At 39.0% G+C, this 18,114-nt stretch overlaps 1 protein-coding gene across 1 annotated transcript in view; it reads right to left on the bottom strand.

Annotated features, from left to right (window-relative positions):
- The window catches only part of RAB39A (RAB39A, member RAS oncogene family), a 48,083-nt gene extending 30,846 nt beyond the window's left edge, over positions 1-17,237 (bottom strand). Inside the window, exon 1 of the mRNA XM_036258566.1 lies at positions 16,934-17,237. Within this exon, the coding sequence (XP_036114459.1) occupies positions 16,934-17,160 (227 nt within the window). The 5' untranslated portion in view covers positions 17,161-17,237. The remainder of the gene's footprint in view (positions 1-16,933) is intronic.
- Positions 17,238-18,114: the final 877 nt, after the last annotated feature.

The following is an 18,114-nucleotide window of genomic DNA, read 5'->3' as shown; positions in this document are numbered from 1 at the left end:
GCTGACAGTCTTATGGGAGCTCCTTTGTAGGTAATTAACTGCTTTTCTCTCGCTGCTTTTAAGATTCTTTCTTTGTATTAAACCTTTGGTATTTTGATGGTGTTGACCTCTTTGGGTTCACCTTGTTTGGGCCTCTCTGTATTCTCTGTTTCTCTTGCTGTAGTTTTGGTCATGTAACTAAGTTTGAATCAATGGGACATGAGAAGTTATGTGTGCCCACTTGCCCTAGGCTTCTTCTTTCTCCTTCCTACTTGCAAGGAATTGGCAATGACTAGAGAACCCTGAAAGCAGATGTGGAGGCAGAGCCACCCTGATAGCCCAGAACTGCTCATTCTGAACTATTATATAGGACAGAGAAACAATGTTCTATATTATTTAAGGTACCATATTTGGGCAGTCTGTTTATTACAACATAGTCTGGACTCTACCCAGTATAGAGACAGCATGAACCTGGAATGTGAGAGTATATATTATTTATTTTTATATCTAGTGCCTGACAAACAGTTAAGCTGAATAAATGCATGGATTTCCACAAGTAAATAAATTTCCTGGTTGATTTTAGTTTCTCCAGAAAAAATAGGGCAGTGTTTAAGGACTAGAATGCTACTTTACTTCAAAGTAGCCATAGCCATTATTTACATGTAGGTTTGCTTGATTTTCAAATTAAGAGTACAAAACATAAATTAAACCAGTTTTAAACATTAACTTCATATGAATATTTTGAAGGGGCAGAGGGAAAAACAGAGACATGGGGAACCAGAGGGATAAATAACGAGATAAGCTGCAAAGAAATGAGAGTTAAAAAGGAGAATACTGAGATCCAAATGGCGGCAGAGTGAACGGAAGCTACACAGATCCTCTCCCAGAACCAAACTGGTATTACAACTATAACACAGACAAATCAATGGAAAAAAGCACAGAAAAGCAGCTTCCGAGGACCATATAACCAGGGACACTGACTTGATCCTGGTAGGATTGCGAAGGTGCGAGACGGGGGCTGGAAGCCCACGGTCGGCAGCTTGGCAGCGGCCTTAGCTGTGAACAGCGCCCTCGGGTTAAAGTCCCAAGCAGTTCCACAGTGCAGAGCCGGGACAGAGGCTAAACTAGCTACAGCCACTGACCTTGGGCTCCAGCAGAGGGAGGGCAGACTGAACTGGAACTGTGTGGGCACTCAGAGTTTTTGCTGAGTTGCTGCCACGCAGGACGGTGGCCATATTGCTCCTTCCCAGGGCTCTGGGGAGAGGCAGGAGCCCCTCCCTTGGCGATACAACCCCAACCTGTGGGCCATTGCAATGCTAATTTAGGCTCATTAACAACCAGCATCTGCCCCACCCTCGGGAAATCCCCTTATGCTAAGCACCTGAGGGAGTTTTTCAATCAACTGACAACCTAAAACTCTTCAAGTAACCTTGACTGCTAGCCTCCAGGCAAAAAGGTAGAGGATAACAGTACCTTTCCTGGGCTAGCAACTTTAACCAGGAAAGTAAGACTTGTCAGTGATGTTTACGTGGGTCCTCCCTCACTCATCTAAACCCAGGAGAGGGAGCCCCAAACAGCAGAACACCAACACCACAGGGAAAACTTGACAGGCTCCAAAGCCCACTGTGATAGCCAAAATGGTGAAACACACAAACAGAAGCCAAATGAAAGAACAAGAGATTTCCACTGAAGATGAGATCAACGTGGAGTAGTTAGGCAAGTTAACAGAAGTAGAATTCACAGCCATGATCTTGAGGAAGCTCAACAGAATGAGTAAGGACATAGAGATGCTGAAAATAAACCAATTGGAAATTAAAAACCATCAAGAAGAGATAAAAAATGACATATCTGAAATGAAAAACATATTGGAAGGTCTAAAAAGCAGAGTAGAGGAAGTTGAGGACCAGATCAGTGAATTAGAACACAGGGTAGAAAAAAATTAACCAATCAGAACACCTAAAGGAAAAAACAATTAAAAAACAGAAAGACAGCTTAAGAGAACTGTGGGACAACTGGAAATGTAATAATATTTGCATCATAAGAGTCCCCAAAGAAGAAGAAAAAAGCAAGGGTTAGAGAATATATTCAAAGAAATAGTGAGAGAAAACTTCCCTAATTTGGTGAAGGGAGAAGGCATTCAAGTTCATGAAGTACAGAGAGCCCCAAGTAAGAAGAACCCAAAAAGGCCCACCCCAAGACACATAGTAATCAAAATGCCAAAAATTAAAGACAAAGAGAGAATCCTAAAAGGAGCAAGAGATAAGCAAGTTACTTACAAAGGAAAACCCATAAGGCTCTCAGCTGACTTCTCACAAGAAACACTACAGGCCAGAAGGGAATGGCATGAAGTAATCAAGCTCATGAAAAACAAGGATCTGAATCCAAGACTACTCTACCCAGCAAGGCTATCATTCAAAATAGAAGGTCAAATAAAGAGCTTCCCGGACAAAAGAAGGCTAAGGGAATACATTAGCTACATTAAGGGAATACAATGCAAGAAATGTTAAAGGACTGCTGTAATTAGCAGGAGAAACGAGAAGAAAAATAGAACCACACTATACAAAAATGGCAACAAACAAATAAATATCAATAATCACCTTAAATGTAAATGGACTGATTGCTCCAAAAAAAGACACAGAGTAGCTGATTGGATAAGAAAACATGACTCATCTATATGTTGTTTACAAGAGACCCACCTCACAATAAAGGACTCGTATAGGTTGAAAGTGATGGGATGGAAAAAAATTTCCAAGTAAATGGAAAGCAAAAAAAAAGTTGGGGTAGCACTACTCATATATGATAAAATAGATTTCACAAAATGAGGGCCATAACTAGAGACAAAGAAGGCCACTACATAATATTGAAAGCATCTATCCAACAGGAAGATATAACCTTGATAAACATATATGCACCCAATATAGGAGCACGAAAATATATTAAAAATCTTCTGGAGGACATCCAAGGAGAAATCGACAGCAATACAGTCATAGCAGGGGACTTCAACACCCTGTTGACAACATTGGATAGATCCTCTAGACAAAAAATTAGCAAAAAAACCCCACAGAGACTCTAAATGAAGCACTAGACCAAATGGACTTAATAGATATCTACAGAGAATTACACCCCAAATCTACAGAATTCACATTCTTCTCAAGTGCACATGGGACATTCTCAAAGATAGACCACATGATAGGACACAAACTAAATCTCTACAAGTTCAAGAAGACTGAAATCATATCAAGCATCTTCTCAGATCACAATGGCATGAAACTAGATATCAAATGCAACAAGAACATGTAAAGACCTTTAAACACATGGAGGCTAAATAGCATGTTATTAAACAATGAATGTGTTACTGAGGATATCACAGAAGAATTTAAAAACTTCCTGGAAACCAATAAAAATGAACACACAACAACACAAAATCTATGGGATGCAGCAAAAACTGTTCTGAGATGGAAGTTCATAGCACTATAGGCCTAACTCAAGAAACAAGAAAAATCTCTAATTGACTGTCAAACCTCACAACTTAAAGAATTAGAAAGAAAACAAAATGAAAACTCCAGAGCAACTAGAATGAAGGAAATAGTAAAGATCAGAGGAGAAATAAATGACATAAAGACCAAAAAAACAATTCAAAGGATCAATGAAACAAAAAGCTGGTTTTTTGAAAAGATAAACATGATTGATGGAACCTTAGGTAGACTCACCAAGAAACAAAGAGAGAGAACCCAAATACACAAAATCAGAAATGAAAGAGGAAAAGTAACAACTGACACCACAGAAATACAAAAGATTGTTAACAGCTACTATGAACAACTATGTAGCAACAAATTTGACAATCTAAGCAAAATGGACACATTTCTGGAAACACAGTCTCCTAAAACTGGACTGGGAAGAAATAGAAAACTTGAACAGGCCAATAACAACTAAGGAATTTAAAGAGGTAATCAAGACTCTCCCAGAAAACAAAAGCCCAGGCCCAGATGGCTTCACATGGGAGTATCACCGAACATTCAAGAAAGAACTAACACCCATTCTCCTCAAACTATTTCAAAGACTTCAAGAAGAAGGAAGACTTCCAAACTCGTTTAATGAGGCCAGAATAATTCTAATTCCAAAACCAGAAAAAGACACTACAGGAAAACAAACAAACAAAAAAAACTACAGGCCAATATCCCTGATGAACATGGACGCCAAAATCCTGAACAAAATACTAGCAAATCGAATGCAGCAATACATTAAAATAATTATTCACCATGACCAAGTGGGATTCCTCCCAGGGTTGCAAGGCTAATACAATGTTTACAAATAAATGTGATACACCACATAAACAAAATGAAGAATAAAAACCACATGATCATATCAATAGATGCTGAAAAAGCATTCGATAAATCCAGCACCCATTTTTGATAAAAACACTCAGCAATGTGGGAATAGAGGGATCATATCTCGACATAATAAAGGCCATATATGAAGGACCTACAGCCAACATCATACTCAATGGGCAGAAACTAAAAACATTTCCCTTAAGAACAGGAACAAGACAGGGATGTCCACTTTTGCCACTCTTATTTAACATTGTACTGGAAGTCTTAGTCACAGCAATCAGACATGAGGAAAAAATAAAAAGGAATCCAAATTGGAAAGGAGGAAGTAAAACTGTCATTATATGCAGATGACATGACATTATACATAGAAAATCCTAAAGACTCCATCAGAAACCTACTAGACTTAATAAATTAATTTGGCAAAGTAGCAGGGTACAAAATTAACGTCAAGAAATCGACTGCATTCTTATACACCAATGATGAACTCACAGAAAGAGAAACTGAAATAACAATCCCATGTACCATCATAGCAAAAAATTAAGATACTTAGGAATAAACTTAACGAAAGAAGTAAAGGACCTATTTGCAGAAAACTACAGGACATTGAAAAAAGAAATAGAGGAAGATATAAAAAAGTGGAAGCACATACCCTGTTCATGGATTGGGAGAATTAACATCATTAAAATGTCCATACTACCCAAAGAAATCTATAGATTCAATGCAATCCCCATCAAAATACCAATGACATATTTCACAGAACTAGAACAAATACTTCAAAAGTTCATATGGAACCAAAAAAGTCCCCGAATAGCCACAGCAATCTTGAAAAAGAAGAACAATGTAGGTGGGATCACAATACCAGATATCAGGTTATACTACAAAGCTACTGTAATCAAAACAGCCTGGTACTGGCACAAGAACAGGCATATGGACCAGTGGAATAGAACAGAGAACCCAGAAATGGACCCAAGGCTATACACTCAATTAATATTTGACAAAGGTGGCAAGAACATACAGTGGAGTAAAGACAGCCTCTTTAGTAAATGGTGTTGGGAAAATTGGACATCTACATGCAAAAAAGTGAAACTAGACCATCAACTTACACCATACAGAAAAATAAACTCAAAATGTATAAAAGACTTAAATGTGACCCGTGAATCTATAAAAATTTCAGAAGAAAATATAGGCATCAAAATTCCCAACATCATACGTAGCAGAATTTTCACTGATACATCCCCTAAGGCAACAGAAACAAAGGAGAAAAAGAACACATGGGACTACATCAAACTAAAAAGCTTCTTCACAGCAAAAGATACAATCATCAAAATGGAAAGGCAACCCACTGTATAGGAGAACATCATTGCCAATGATATATCAGATAAGGGGTTAATTTCCAATATATATAGAGTGCTCATACAACTCAACAAAAGGAAGACAAAGAACCCAATTAAAAAATGGGCAGAGGAGCTGAACAGACACCTCTTCAAACAGGACATACAAATGGCCAAGAGACATATAAAGAAATGCTCAACATCATTAATCACCAGAGAGATGCAAATTAAAACAACAATGAGGTATCACCTCACACCTGTCAGAATGGCCGCCATCAACAAATCATCAAACAACAAGTGTTGGCGAGGGTGTGGAGAAAAGGGGACTCTAGTACACTGCTTGTGGGAATGCAGACTGGTGCAGCCACTATGGAAAACAATACGGTGTTACCTCAAAAAATTAAAAATTGAACTTCCATTTGACCCAGTGATCCCGCTTCTAGGAATATACCATAAGAAGCCTGAATCACCAATTAAGAAGAATATATGTACCCCCATGTTCATAGCAGCACTATTTACAATAGCTAAGATCTGGAAACAGCCCAAGTATTCATCAGTAGACGAATGGATAAAAAAGCCATGGTACATATACACAATGGAGTACTATGCAGGTGTAAGAAAAAAAGATCTCTCATCCTTTGAGATGACATGGAAGGACCTGGAAAGCATTATCCTAAGTGAAATAAGCCAAGCAGAAAAAGACAAATACCACATGATCTTACTTATATATGGAATATAATGAACATAACAGTCTGAGGAATACGGTAGACCCAGAAACATGGAAGTAGGGCACAGACTGACATGCCTCAGATGAGGGGGAGGGGTGTGGGAAGAGATAAAGCACAGAACTTATATGCATGTATGTATAACCAATGGACATGGACAACAAAGCCCGGGACGGGGCGGGGGGGGGGGCATGGGGAGAAGAGTGTCAATGGGATAAAAAAGGAGAAACATCTCAGGACCGCAGTCCGGCGCTCTAACCGCTGAGCCAAACCGGCCAGGGCGAGAAACATCTGTAACAACAAAAACAACAACAAAATTATAAAAATAGGAAGGAGAGCCAAAGGAGAAAGATGAGAGGAATCTATGAGTGGGGACAGACAGACAAAGGAAAAATTAAAATAAGAAGGTGAAGGAGGGGTAAGACACATGGGGAAGAAAAAGTTACGCAGCAGAAGAGGAGGTAAAGGAAAAGAGAAGAAGCAACAGGCAGGGGGTGACGGGTGGCCTAGTATACTCAGCGGTATTAGAGGCACCCTCAAATTTTTTAGGGGGAGTGGGAGAGGGAAGGCTATCCCTTATATAATACTGCTTACAGCCCTTTGCTAAGTTAGTTTGCTGATAACTAAGGTCTGTAGGTCTTTTATTGCTCCAAACCGCGAAAGTTGAGCGTTTCTGCTCAAAGAATGTGACCAAAGCAACTCATTATGGCAGTGTCTCTCAAAATATACTCCTTAAATCACTAGTTATCATAGATTTTCACATTTTAAAAATAGCCCTTCCAATAAATTTGGAAAGTGCTAGTTTAATCAAAGTTAAACAGATATCTTTGCCACAACACTTCTTAGAGCCTTAATGATATACATCTAAGAGAATGCTATATGAATACAGGATTTCCAAACTTGTTTGATCACAGAACCCATCTTTTATAACAAACCCCAAGGGATGAGTGTTCTGCAGAACATGCTTTGAGAAGCACTGCATTAGGAGAACATTATTTTCTGAGTTTTATAACCAGTGGCTATAACTATAACACCTCAAAGATCAAACAACATGAAAGGAAAAAGGAAAGGCCAAATTTGGTTTGAAGCCTCAAGGTTTTCTATTCCATTTCTTTATCTCATTTTATTTTCAGATTGCCCTAACTTTTTTTATGGGAAAAGTTTGAATTGTACTACCTAATATCAAACTGTAGTACAAGGCCATAGTAATCAAAACAGCATGGTACTGGCATTAAAAAAACACAGAAATATATAGCAATGGAACAGAACAGAAAGCCCAGAAATAAACCCACAACTTTATGGTCAGTTAATATTTGACAAAAGAGGCAAAAATATACAGTGGGCTAAAAATAGTCTATTCAATAAGTGGTATTGGGAGAAAATTGAACTGATACATGCAAAACAATGAAACTAGACCTCCTTTTTTCACCACACATAAGAATAAACTCAAAATGGATTAAGACTTAAATGTTAGACTTGAAACCAGATGAAAGAACAAGAGAACTCTATCAAAGATGAGGTAAATAAAATGCAGCTAAGCAAATTATCAGAGGTAGAGCAGAGCCATGATGAGGAAGCTCAACAGCATGAGTAAGGACATCAGCACCATGAGTAAAGATATAGAAACACTGAAAACCATCCAAGTGGAAATAAAGAATGACATAGCAGAAATTAGGAACACACTGGAAGGACTAACCAGCAGAGTAGAGGAAGCTGAGGACCAGATCAGTGAATTAGAAGACGGCAGAAAAAAATCAACCAATCAGAAAACCTAAAGGAAAAAAAATTTAAAAACAGGAAGACAGCTTAAGAGAACTGTGGGAAAACTGGAAACATAATAACATTCGCATCATAGGAGTTCCTGAAGAAGAAGAAAATGGGCAAGGGTTAGAGAATTTATTGAAGAAATAGTGACAGTAAACTTTCCTAACTTGTTCAAGGAAGAAGGCATTCAAGTTCAAGAAGCACAGAGAGCCCCAAGTAAGAAGAACCCAAAAAGGCCCACCCCAAGACACATAGTCATTAAAATGCCAAAATTTAAAGACAAAGAGAGAATCCTAAAAGCAGGAAGAGATAAGCAACAGGTTAGCTACAAAGGAAACCCCATAAGGCCCTCAGCTGACTTCTCAACAGAAACCCTACAGGCCAGAAGTGAGTGGCATGAAGTAATCAAGGTAATGAAAAGAAAAAAAGGATCTGAATCCAAGATTACTCTACCCAGCAAGGCTGTCATTCAAAATAGAAGGTCAAATAAAGAGCTTTTCAGACATAGAAAGGCTAAGGGAATATATTAACACCAAACCCACTGCAAGGACTGCTGTAATTAGTAGACAAAATAGGAAGAAAAATAGAACCACACTAAACAAAAATGGCAATAAATAAGTACATATAACTTATCACCTTAAATGTGAATGGTTTGAATGCTTCGATAAAAAGACACAGAGTAGCTGACTGGATAAGAAACCATGACTCACATATATGTTGTTTACAAGAGACCCAGCTCACAACAAAAGACTCACATAGGTAGAAAGTGAAGGGATGGAAAAAAATCTTTCAAGAAAATGGAAAGGACAAAAAAGCTGGGGTAGCAATACTCATATCTGATAAAATATATTTCAAAATGAAGGCCATAACTAGAGACAAAAAAGGCCACTACATAATATTGCAAGGATCTATCCAAGAGGAAGACATAACCTTGGTAAACATATATGCGCCCAATATAGAAGCACCATCATATATTAAAAATCTTTTGGAGGACTTCAAAAAAGAAATCAACAACAATACCATCATAGCAGGGGAATTCTATACCCTGCTGACATCACTGGATAGATCTTCTAGACAAAAAATTAACAAGGAAACACAGACTCTAAATGAAGCACCAGATTAAATGGATTTAATAGATATCTACAGAGAATTAGACTGCAAAACTCCAGAATTCATATTCTTCTCATGTGCACATGGGACATTCTCAAACACAGACCACATGTTAAGGCACAAACTAAGTCTCTACAAGTTCAAGAAGATTGAAATCATATCAAACATCTTCTCAGATCACAATGGCATTCAACTAGAAATCAATTGCAACAAGAACATGCAAAGACATTTGAAAACATGGAGGCTAAATACCATGTTATTGAACAATGAATGGGTTACCATGGAGATCAAGGAAGAAATTAAAAACTTCCTAGAAAACAATGAAAATGAACACACAACAACATAAAATCTATGGGATGCAGCGAAAGCAGTTCTGAGAGGGAAGCTTATAGCACTACATGCCTACCTCAAGAAGCAAGAAAAATTTGTGCCCTGGCCAGTTTGGCTCAGCAGATAGAGCGTCATCCTGTGGTCCAGAGAGACCTGGGTTCAGTTCCTGCTAAGGGCACGTACCTCAGTTGCAGTTTGTCTCTGGCCCTGATTGGGTCATGCAGGTGGCAGCCACTCAATGTGTCCATTTCATATTGATGTTTCTCCCCCCATCTCTCTCTTCCTCTCTCTCCCTCCCACTCTATCTGATCCAAAAATGGAAAAATGTCCTTGGGTAAGGATAAAGAAAAAAAATTCTATTAGACTATCTAACTTCACAACTTAAAGAACTAGAGAGCAAACCAAAAGAAAACCCCAGAACAAGTAGAAGGAAGGAAATAGTAAAGATCAGAGCAGAAATAAATGACATGGAGACAAAAAATCAAAACAAAACAAAAAACAACAACAACAACAACAACAAAAAAACAATTCAAATAATCAATGAAACAAAGAGCTGGCTCTTTGAAAGGATAAACAAGATTTATAAACCCTTAGCTAGACTCACCAAGAAACAAAGAGAGAGAAGCCAAATACACAAAATCAGAAATGAAAAAGGAGAAATAATAATTGACACCACAGACATACAAAGTATTGTTAACAAATATTATGAACAACTATATAGCAACAAATTTGGCAATCTAAGTGAAATGGACAAATTTCTAGAAACACATAGTCTCCCAAAACTGGACCGGAAAAAGATAGAAAACTTGACAGACCATTAACAACAAAAGAAATTGAAGATGTAATCAAGACTCTCCCAGCCAACAAAAGCCCAGTCCAGGAAGGCATCATGGGGGAATTTAACCAAACATTCAAAGAAGAACTAATACCCATTCTCCTCAAACTATTTCAAAAAATTCAAGAAGAAGGAAGACTTCCAAACTCGTTTGATGAAGCCAGCATAATTCTAATTCCAAAACCAGAAAAAGACACTACAGAAAAAAAAAAAAAAAAACAACTACAGGCCAATATCCCTGATGAACATAGATGCCAAAATCCTGAACAAAATACTAGCAAATTGAATCCAGCAATACATCAAAAATATTCACCATGACCAAGTGGGATTCATCCCAGGGATGCAAGGCTGGTACAATGTTCGCAAATCAATAAATGTGATACACCACATAAACAAAATGAATGATAAAAATCACATGATCACATCAATAGATGCTGAAAAGCATTCGACAAAATCCAGCACCCATTTCTGATTAAAACGCTCAGCAATGTGGGAATAGAGGGATCATATCTTGACATAATAAAGGCCATATATAAAAGACCTACAGCCAACATCATACTCAGTGGGCAATAATTAAAAGCATTTCCCTTAAGAACAGGAACAAGACAAGGATGCCCACTTTTGCCACTCTTATTTAACATAGTACTGGAATTCTTAGCCACAGCAATCAAACAGGAAGAAAAAATAAAAGTGATCCAAGTTGGAATGTTGGAAATGTAACTGTCATTATTTGCAGATGACATGGTATTATATGTAGAAAACCTCAATGACTCCATCAAAAATTTACTAAACTTAATAAATGAATTTGGCAAAGTAGGAGGATACAAAATTAACGTCATGAAATTGGTGGCATTCTTATATACCAATGATGAACTCACAGAAAGAGAGACTATAAAAGCAATCCCATTTACCATTTTGGCAAAAAAATTAAGATACCTAGGAATAAACTTAACCAAAGAAATAAAGGACCTTTTTGCGGAACACTACAGGTCATTGAAAAAATAAATAGAGGAAGATATAAAAATGTGGAAGCACATACCTTATTCATGGATTGGAAGAAATAACATCATTAAAATGTCCATACTACCCAAAGCAATCTATAGATTCAATGCAATCCCCATCAAAATACCAACGACATACTTCAGAGAACTAGAACAAATGCTTCACACATTCATATGGAGCCAAAAAAAGACCTTGAATACCCACAGTAATCTTGCAAAAAAAAAAATAAATAAATAAAATAAAAGAACAAAGTTGGAGGGATCACATTATCAGATTTCAGGTTATCCTACAAAGCCACTGTAATCAAAATAGCCTGGTACTGGCACAAGAACAGGCATATGGACCAGTGGAACAGAAAAGAGAACCCAGAAATGGACCCAAGGCAATATGCTCAATTAATATTTGACAAACGTGGCAAGAGCATACAGTGGAGTAAAGACAGCCTCTTTAATAAATGTTGTTGGGAAAATTGGACAGCTACATGCAAAAAAATGAAATTAGACCATCAACTTACACCATGCACAAGAATAAATTCAAAATAAATAAAAGACATAAATGTGACTCATGAATCCATAAAAATCTTAGAAGAAAATGTAGGAAACAAACTTTCAGACATCATATGCAGCAGAATTTTCACTCATACATCACCTAAGGCAACAGAAACAAAGGACAAAATGAACACACGGGACTTTATCAAACTAAAAAGCTTCTGCACAGTAAAAGATACAATCATCAAAATGGAAAGGCAACCCACTGTAAGGGAGAGCATAATTTCCAATGAGATATCAGATAACGGGTTAATTTCCAATATACATAGAGTGTTCATACAACTCAACAAAAGGAAGGCAAAGAACCCAATTAAAAAATGGGCAGAGGAACTAAATAGACACCTCTCCAAACGGGACATGCAAATTGCTAAGAGACATATGAAGAAATGCTCAACATGCCCTGGCTGGTTTGGCTCAGCGATTAGAGCATCGGCCTGTGGTCCAGAGAGACCCAGGTTCAGTTCCCGCTAAGGGCATGTACCTCGGTTGCAGTTTGTCCCTGGGCCCTGGTTGGTCGTGCAGGTGGCAGCCACTCGATGTGTCCCTTTCATGCCGATGTTTCTCTCTCTCTCTCTCTCTTTTCCTCTCTCTCTCCCTCCCACTCTACATGAACAAAAAATGGAGAAATGTCCTGGGGCGAGGATAAAAACAAACACAAAAAGAAATGCTCAACATCACTAATCATCAGAGAGATGCAAATTAAAACAACAATGAGGTATCACCTCACACCTGTCAGAATGGTGGCCATCAACAAATCATCAAACAACAAGTGTTGGCGAGGTTGTAGAGAAAAGGGGACTGTAGTATACTGCTGGTGGGAATGCAGACTGGTGCAGCCTCTATAGAAAACAATATGATGTTACTTCAAGAAATTCAAAATTGAACTGCCATTTGACCCAGTGATCCCACTTCTAGGAATATACCCTAAAAAGCCTGAAACACCAATCAGAAAGAATATATGTACCCCCATGTTTGTAGCAGCACTAATTTATAATAGCTAAGATCTTGAAACAGCCCAAGTGTCCATAAGTAGACGAATGGATAAAAAAGTTGTGGTATATATGCACAATGGAATACTATGCAGCTGTAAGAAAGAAAGATCTCTTATCCTTTGAGACAACATGGAGGGACCTGGATAGTATTATCTTAAGCGAAACAGAGAATGACAAGTATCATGTGATCTCACTCATCTGTGGAATATAATGAACATAACAGTCTGAGTAATGGGGTAGTCCCAGAGATATGGAAGAGGGGTACAGACTGACAATCCCCACAAGAGGGGTGGGGGGGGAGATAAACCACAGAACTTATATGCATTATGCATGAACAATAGACATGGACAACAAAGCTGGAGACAGGGCAGGGAGCGGGGGAGGGGGATCAGCTGGGAGGGGGGGAGAAACATCTGTAACAAATAAATTAATTAATTTAAAAAAATTAAAGTGTTGATTGCTAATTTCCCTGCAACCCTCACAATGCCAAATCCATCAAACCTTGTTCCTGGACACATGGTAGCCCATTCTAAGTGTGGCCTTAGAATTAATTTCTTCTCAATGAATAGAGAGCTGAAGTGTTGTGTACCATGTTAGTCTCACTTGCGTAAAAGGAACATTGCTTGGTTTAGACCCTTTCTTTTCCCTTTCCTTGAGCTGAAACACAGCATCCACAAAGATGATTATGTCCTAAGGATAAGAGAAAAATGAGAAGGAAGATACCTGAATGATGGCCTGGAGGACAGCTACTCCACCAACTTGGACTACTTACCTTAAGATTGTTACACAAGAGAAATAAACTCCTATCTTTAATGACAGAAATTTTAACTCTTCTTAATACAGTAATTTAACATTTATCCTCACTAAAACACAATGTTACTAATAAAAACTTAACATTTGAGTATTATATTACAACTTACAGTATGCTTACATATATATTAGTTTTCTAAACCAGAGATTATCTCATGGCAAATATAAACTACTAAAATTCTATGGCACACCATAAAACATATTATGTTTTTTGCTGATCTGACAAAAAAAGTATAATTTTGATTTATTCACATCGGATGACTATTGTGTTGGCTGCTGTCATTATTTGACAATCTAAGGGGAAAAAGGTCAGTGCCCCTGACTAAATAGTAAGGTATTGCACATTTTAAAAATTCTTGTGGCACACTGATTGAAAATCACTTGCCTAAACCTTCTTCATTTTAATTTTGTTCCCTTTTATTTTTTTGCAAGTAGTTATTGTCTGGTGGCATGTTAATCTGAACATTGAAAAGAAAGCCTTTATTAGTCTATTAGACCTTAATAAAGCTGTAGGGAAAAAAAAAGAAAACTAAGGCTAATTATAGTTATAATTATTGGCTCACTATTTTGTAACTTATCTGTCTGTGTTTTCAAGCTATACACCAAGCTGTCTAAAGAAGGTTCCTTTTTGTTAGTTTATATCTAATCACTAACAAACCTCCAAATATAAAATTTCCCAAATTCTTAATGGTATAATTACAACTGACAGAAATATTATCTTTGTGAATTATAGTGTCTTTCTATGAAATAAATGTTTAAGGATATCTATTATTCAAAAGAAGTATCCATATTTTCTTGAAGATACAGAATGATTTAACAGTAATTGTTTTAAGTGCAATTGTATGATAAACCATTCTGCTAAATGAGAGAAAATCAAGTGTTTGGAGGTAGCTACTTAAATGTGTATGTATTTATAAATATATCTTTGGTAAAGAGTCAGATAAAATAAAGTATGACTCGTCAGTAAGCATTTCCTAAATGTCCTTGCATTATGGGAGTTACTGTCTAGTTTTAATAATGTATATAAAATGAATTACTATTTACATTCTTCTTAAAGATAATGATCTATTTAGCAGAATGGTCTTTAGGATCTAACTAATTATCCTTTACTCTCTTGTCAATAAGTTCAGGAACTACTACTATTAAGGAAGCAATTAGATACAATAAAATTTTACTACCCAAGTTTCTTGGTTGCAATTCACAGTAGATGCTAGAAGTTTAAAACATTAAAAACACGTTTTTATTATACAGTCATCCCTCATTTATCATGGTTAATTCGTTCTTGCACCTGGTGCTGAAGGATTCCTGGGGTGCTCGAATATGTACAGTAATTTTAATTGTAATTGTAATACAGGGGTGTATAATTGACTCAGACAAGCGAGCAGGTGCTGTATCATATTCACTGTCTTGATCAACTTTTTAATGAATATATTAGAAAAAACCGCGATAGAGTGAAGATGGGAAAGTCGAAGCACGAAGTGGCGAGGGACAACTGTATTCACTTTAGAGGGATGGAGTAAGAGCTATTAGTAAATGCTCTTTTCTGACCCTGAAATATCTTAGAGTTTATATCTGATTTCGATATAAATCAGAAAAAAAAGTGAAGAAATTTGCAATCCACCTTAGAATGGTAAAACTGCAAGGAATCTTAAAGATCATGGCTCCTTCATTTCACAGATGAGGAATCAAAAGTTTGAAAATTATTTTAATTAAAGGAAGCTTCTTGAAGATGAAAAAATTTCTTCATGAAATTCTGGGCATTGTATAATTCAAATCAATAACCTATAACACCTTTCTGAAGGGCTGGCCTTACCATCTTTCCACTTCATGCATAGGAAAAGTAAGGTAAAACAAGCTAAGTAGTTCAATTATTATCTTTATGAATCAGTGTCATAGCTGGGAATGGAAGCCAAAACTTTTAATGCTGGAACACTCTCACAAAAGTAGGCTGATCTCATAGGCTGATGCTGGCTGGGGGTGACGGGAAGCCATGTTTAGGAAGTCCTCTCATGAAGTGCTGTATTTCACAAGCCCGGAACTTGCTGAAAACTGCAAAATCCTTCTTTATAGATTAGAAATCTTAAAAAAAAAAAATTCCCCCAAACTACAATATATCAGATTCTCCACCTTCCTCTAAAAAGTGTCCTTGAATCCTAGAAATTTAAAATGTGCTCTGTATCTGGTTCAACCTTGAATATCTAGGATATGCATACAATCACATTTAGTTTTGATTTATGTAACATGAGTCGCCTTTGTGAAATCCTTTCAGGGTCTCAGCCAATATTTAGAATGTGAGTACTCATTTGAATCCCTCCTCTGTTTAGATGTGTATATTCTGATGTATTATCACCTTGGAACATTATAAATACAATCACGTTCAAGTTCCGACAAATCTCAGTATAGCTCTTTTTCCCACCAAAGCACCAGTGATGACAAACTTTTTAAAGAGAACTCAACCCTTAAACAACAAAAAGAAGCAAAAAACCCTCAGCTGTGTCAGTGTTCTTGATGTTACATCTAGTTGTTGTACAAGCCATATTCCCACGGGTTATGCCCAGTATTTCTGAAGACCATATTCAGTGCTGTGGGTGTCCAAACCATTACCGCATCCATCGCCCTCATGCAGTGAGTAACCTGCGCTGGAGCACTGCTTGCTGTGAAGCCAAAGGGATTAATCACGAATCTGGGAACCCTACTTTGCAGTTCTCCCCGGCCGCATTGAGGGGAAGCAGCTTGGTTAAAGGAGGAAAAGCGAGCTCGGAGGAGGATGGCCGGGTGAGGGTGTGCGCAGCAAGGGACGCTGAGTTTCGGGAGAAGGCAGAAGAGGGGCTGAAGAGTTGGGGATCAAAATACCAGCAAGGGCAGACAGGGTTGGGGAAGAGGGGGTCGGGGAGGGTGACCCTGGTTCAGGTAGGCAAAGAAAAGACTGAAAGTGGGCACAGGAAACCGGCACCGAAGAAAGAAGTGAGAAATTGCGGAGGAGGAAGTGGTCCCTGGAAGAGGAGGGGCAAAGGGGAAGCGAGAATGGAGTGTTTGCACTTTCGAGAGGGAAAGGCCAGAGAGCCTCTCCGGACTAGGGCTCCCACGGCCAACGCTTGGGGAAGGGGCACCCGGGCGGATGGAGGGGGCGGCAAAGTCCCTGATATCCCCGGGTGTCCTGGCGCCAGAGACCCTACCTGAAGCGCTCCTGCCCCGCCGTGTCCCAGAGCTGCAGCTTGATCCTCTTGCCCGGCTCGATCTCCAGCAGGCGAGAGAAGAAGTCCACTCCGACTGTAGGGTCGCAGGCGGGGGAACGCAGCCCAGGGAAGCGGCCCTGGGTGAAGCGGTGCAGGAGGCACGACTTGCCAACGGTGGAGTCCCCGATCACGATGAGGCGGAACTGGTAGATCCAAATTGTTTCCATCACTCCCGAGCCCCTCCAGCCACGGGGTCACCCCACTCATGCAACTGCCACCGGACAAGTTCCGCGGCGGGAACTGTCCCTTCAGCACCTCCGGGTGCCCGCCCTCTGGCTTCCAGCATATTCCTGCGGCTGTGGCCGCAGCCTGGTCTCCGCCTTCTCTGGAGGGAGAGGCGGGGCCCAGCCCGACCTCGGCCCCGGGGGCGGGGCGGGGAGAGCAGCACGAGGCAAGGGAGACAGGCCAGCTGCACAGGGCTCCCGCCCGGACTTCTGTAAATCACTCTCCCGCAAAGCTCACTGGGCGCCCACGGGAGAGTGGGTGTGGTGAAAGGATGTGACAGAAGCAATAACCAATGAAAATGAAGCGATGTTCTAACTCCGGGTCGGTCAGCCAATGAAAAGTGAGAATAATTTTTTTTTACACGCGTCAGAGCGGTCTTGTCAGATTCCGGCTCAGATTTTGGAAGCCTGGAGGCCATAAACTGGGCCACGGCTTTTACTGCTGCTTTAATAGATTTGATCAGCACTGTGGCCTTCGTTACTTCTCAGGTTTCTGAAGATTCTAGTTGCGGCTTCCTGCTCTCTAGTCCTGCTGAGCGTCACCTTCGAAACGTTTTAAGGAAAGGAGTTTGAGAGCAGGATCGAAATAAATCTGTAGAGCAAGTTCTGGATACTTGTGTAGGGGCCTTGGCCATTGCTCCTGCCACCAGCAACTTTTCCTCACTGCTTTCAGTACCACAGAAATGTGAGAAGAATGTCAGGTATCATCTCCATTCTCTCTGGGGCCCTCCAGCTCCGGAAAAGAGGATAGGCAAAAGTGAAGTATTGGGATGCTCAAAAAAATCTCATTCCTCTCCTTTCTGTAAGTCAGAAAAATCCTAAAGTGGTCTCAATTTAGCTTGTCTGGTCCCAGATCTAAATAAACAAAGCAAACTTAAATTCTGGTGAGCTCTTAAT

This window comes from Molossus molossus, unplaced genomic scaffold, assembly GCF_014108415.1.
Source record: "Molossus molossus isolate mMolMol1 unplaced genomic scaffold, mMolMol1.p scaffold_m16_p_13, whole genome shotgun sequence".
Classification (NCBI taxonomy): Eukaryota; Metazoa; Chordata; class Mammalia; order Chiroptera; family Molossidae; genus Molossus; species Molossus molossus.
Note: the sequence above shows the minus strand (reverse complement) of the source record. Positions and strands in the feature narration are given on the sequence as shown.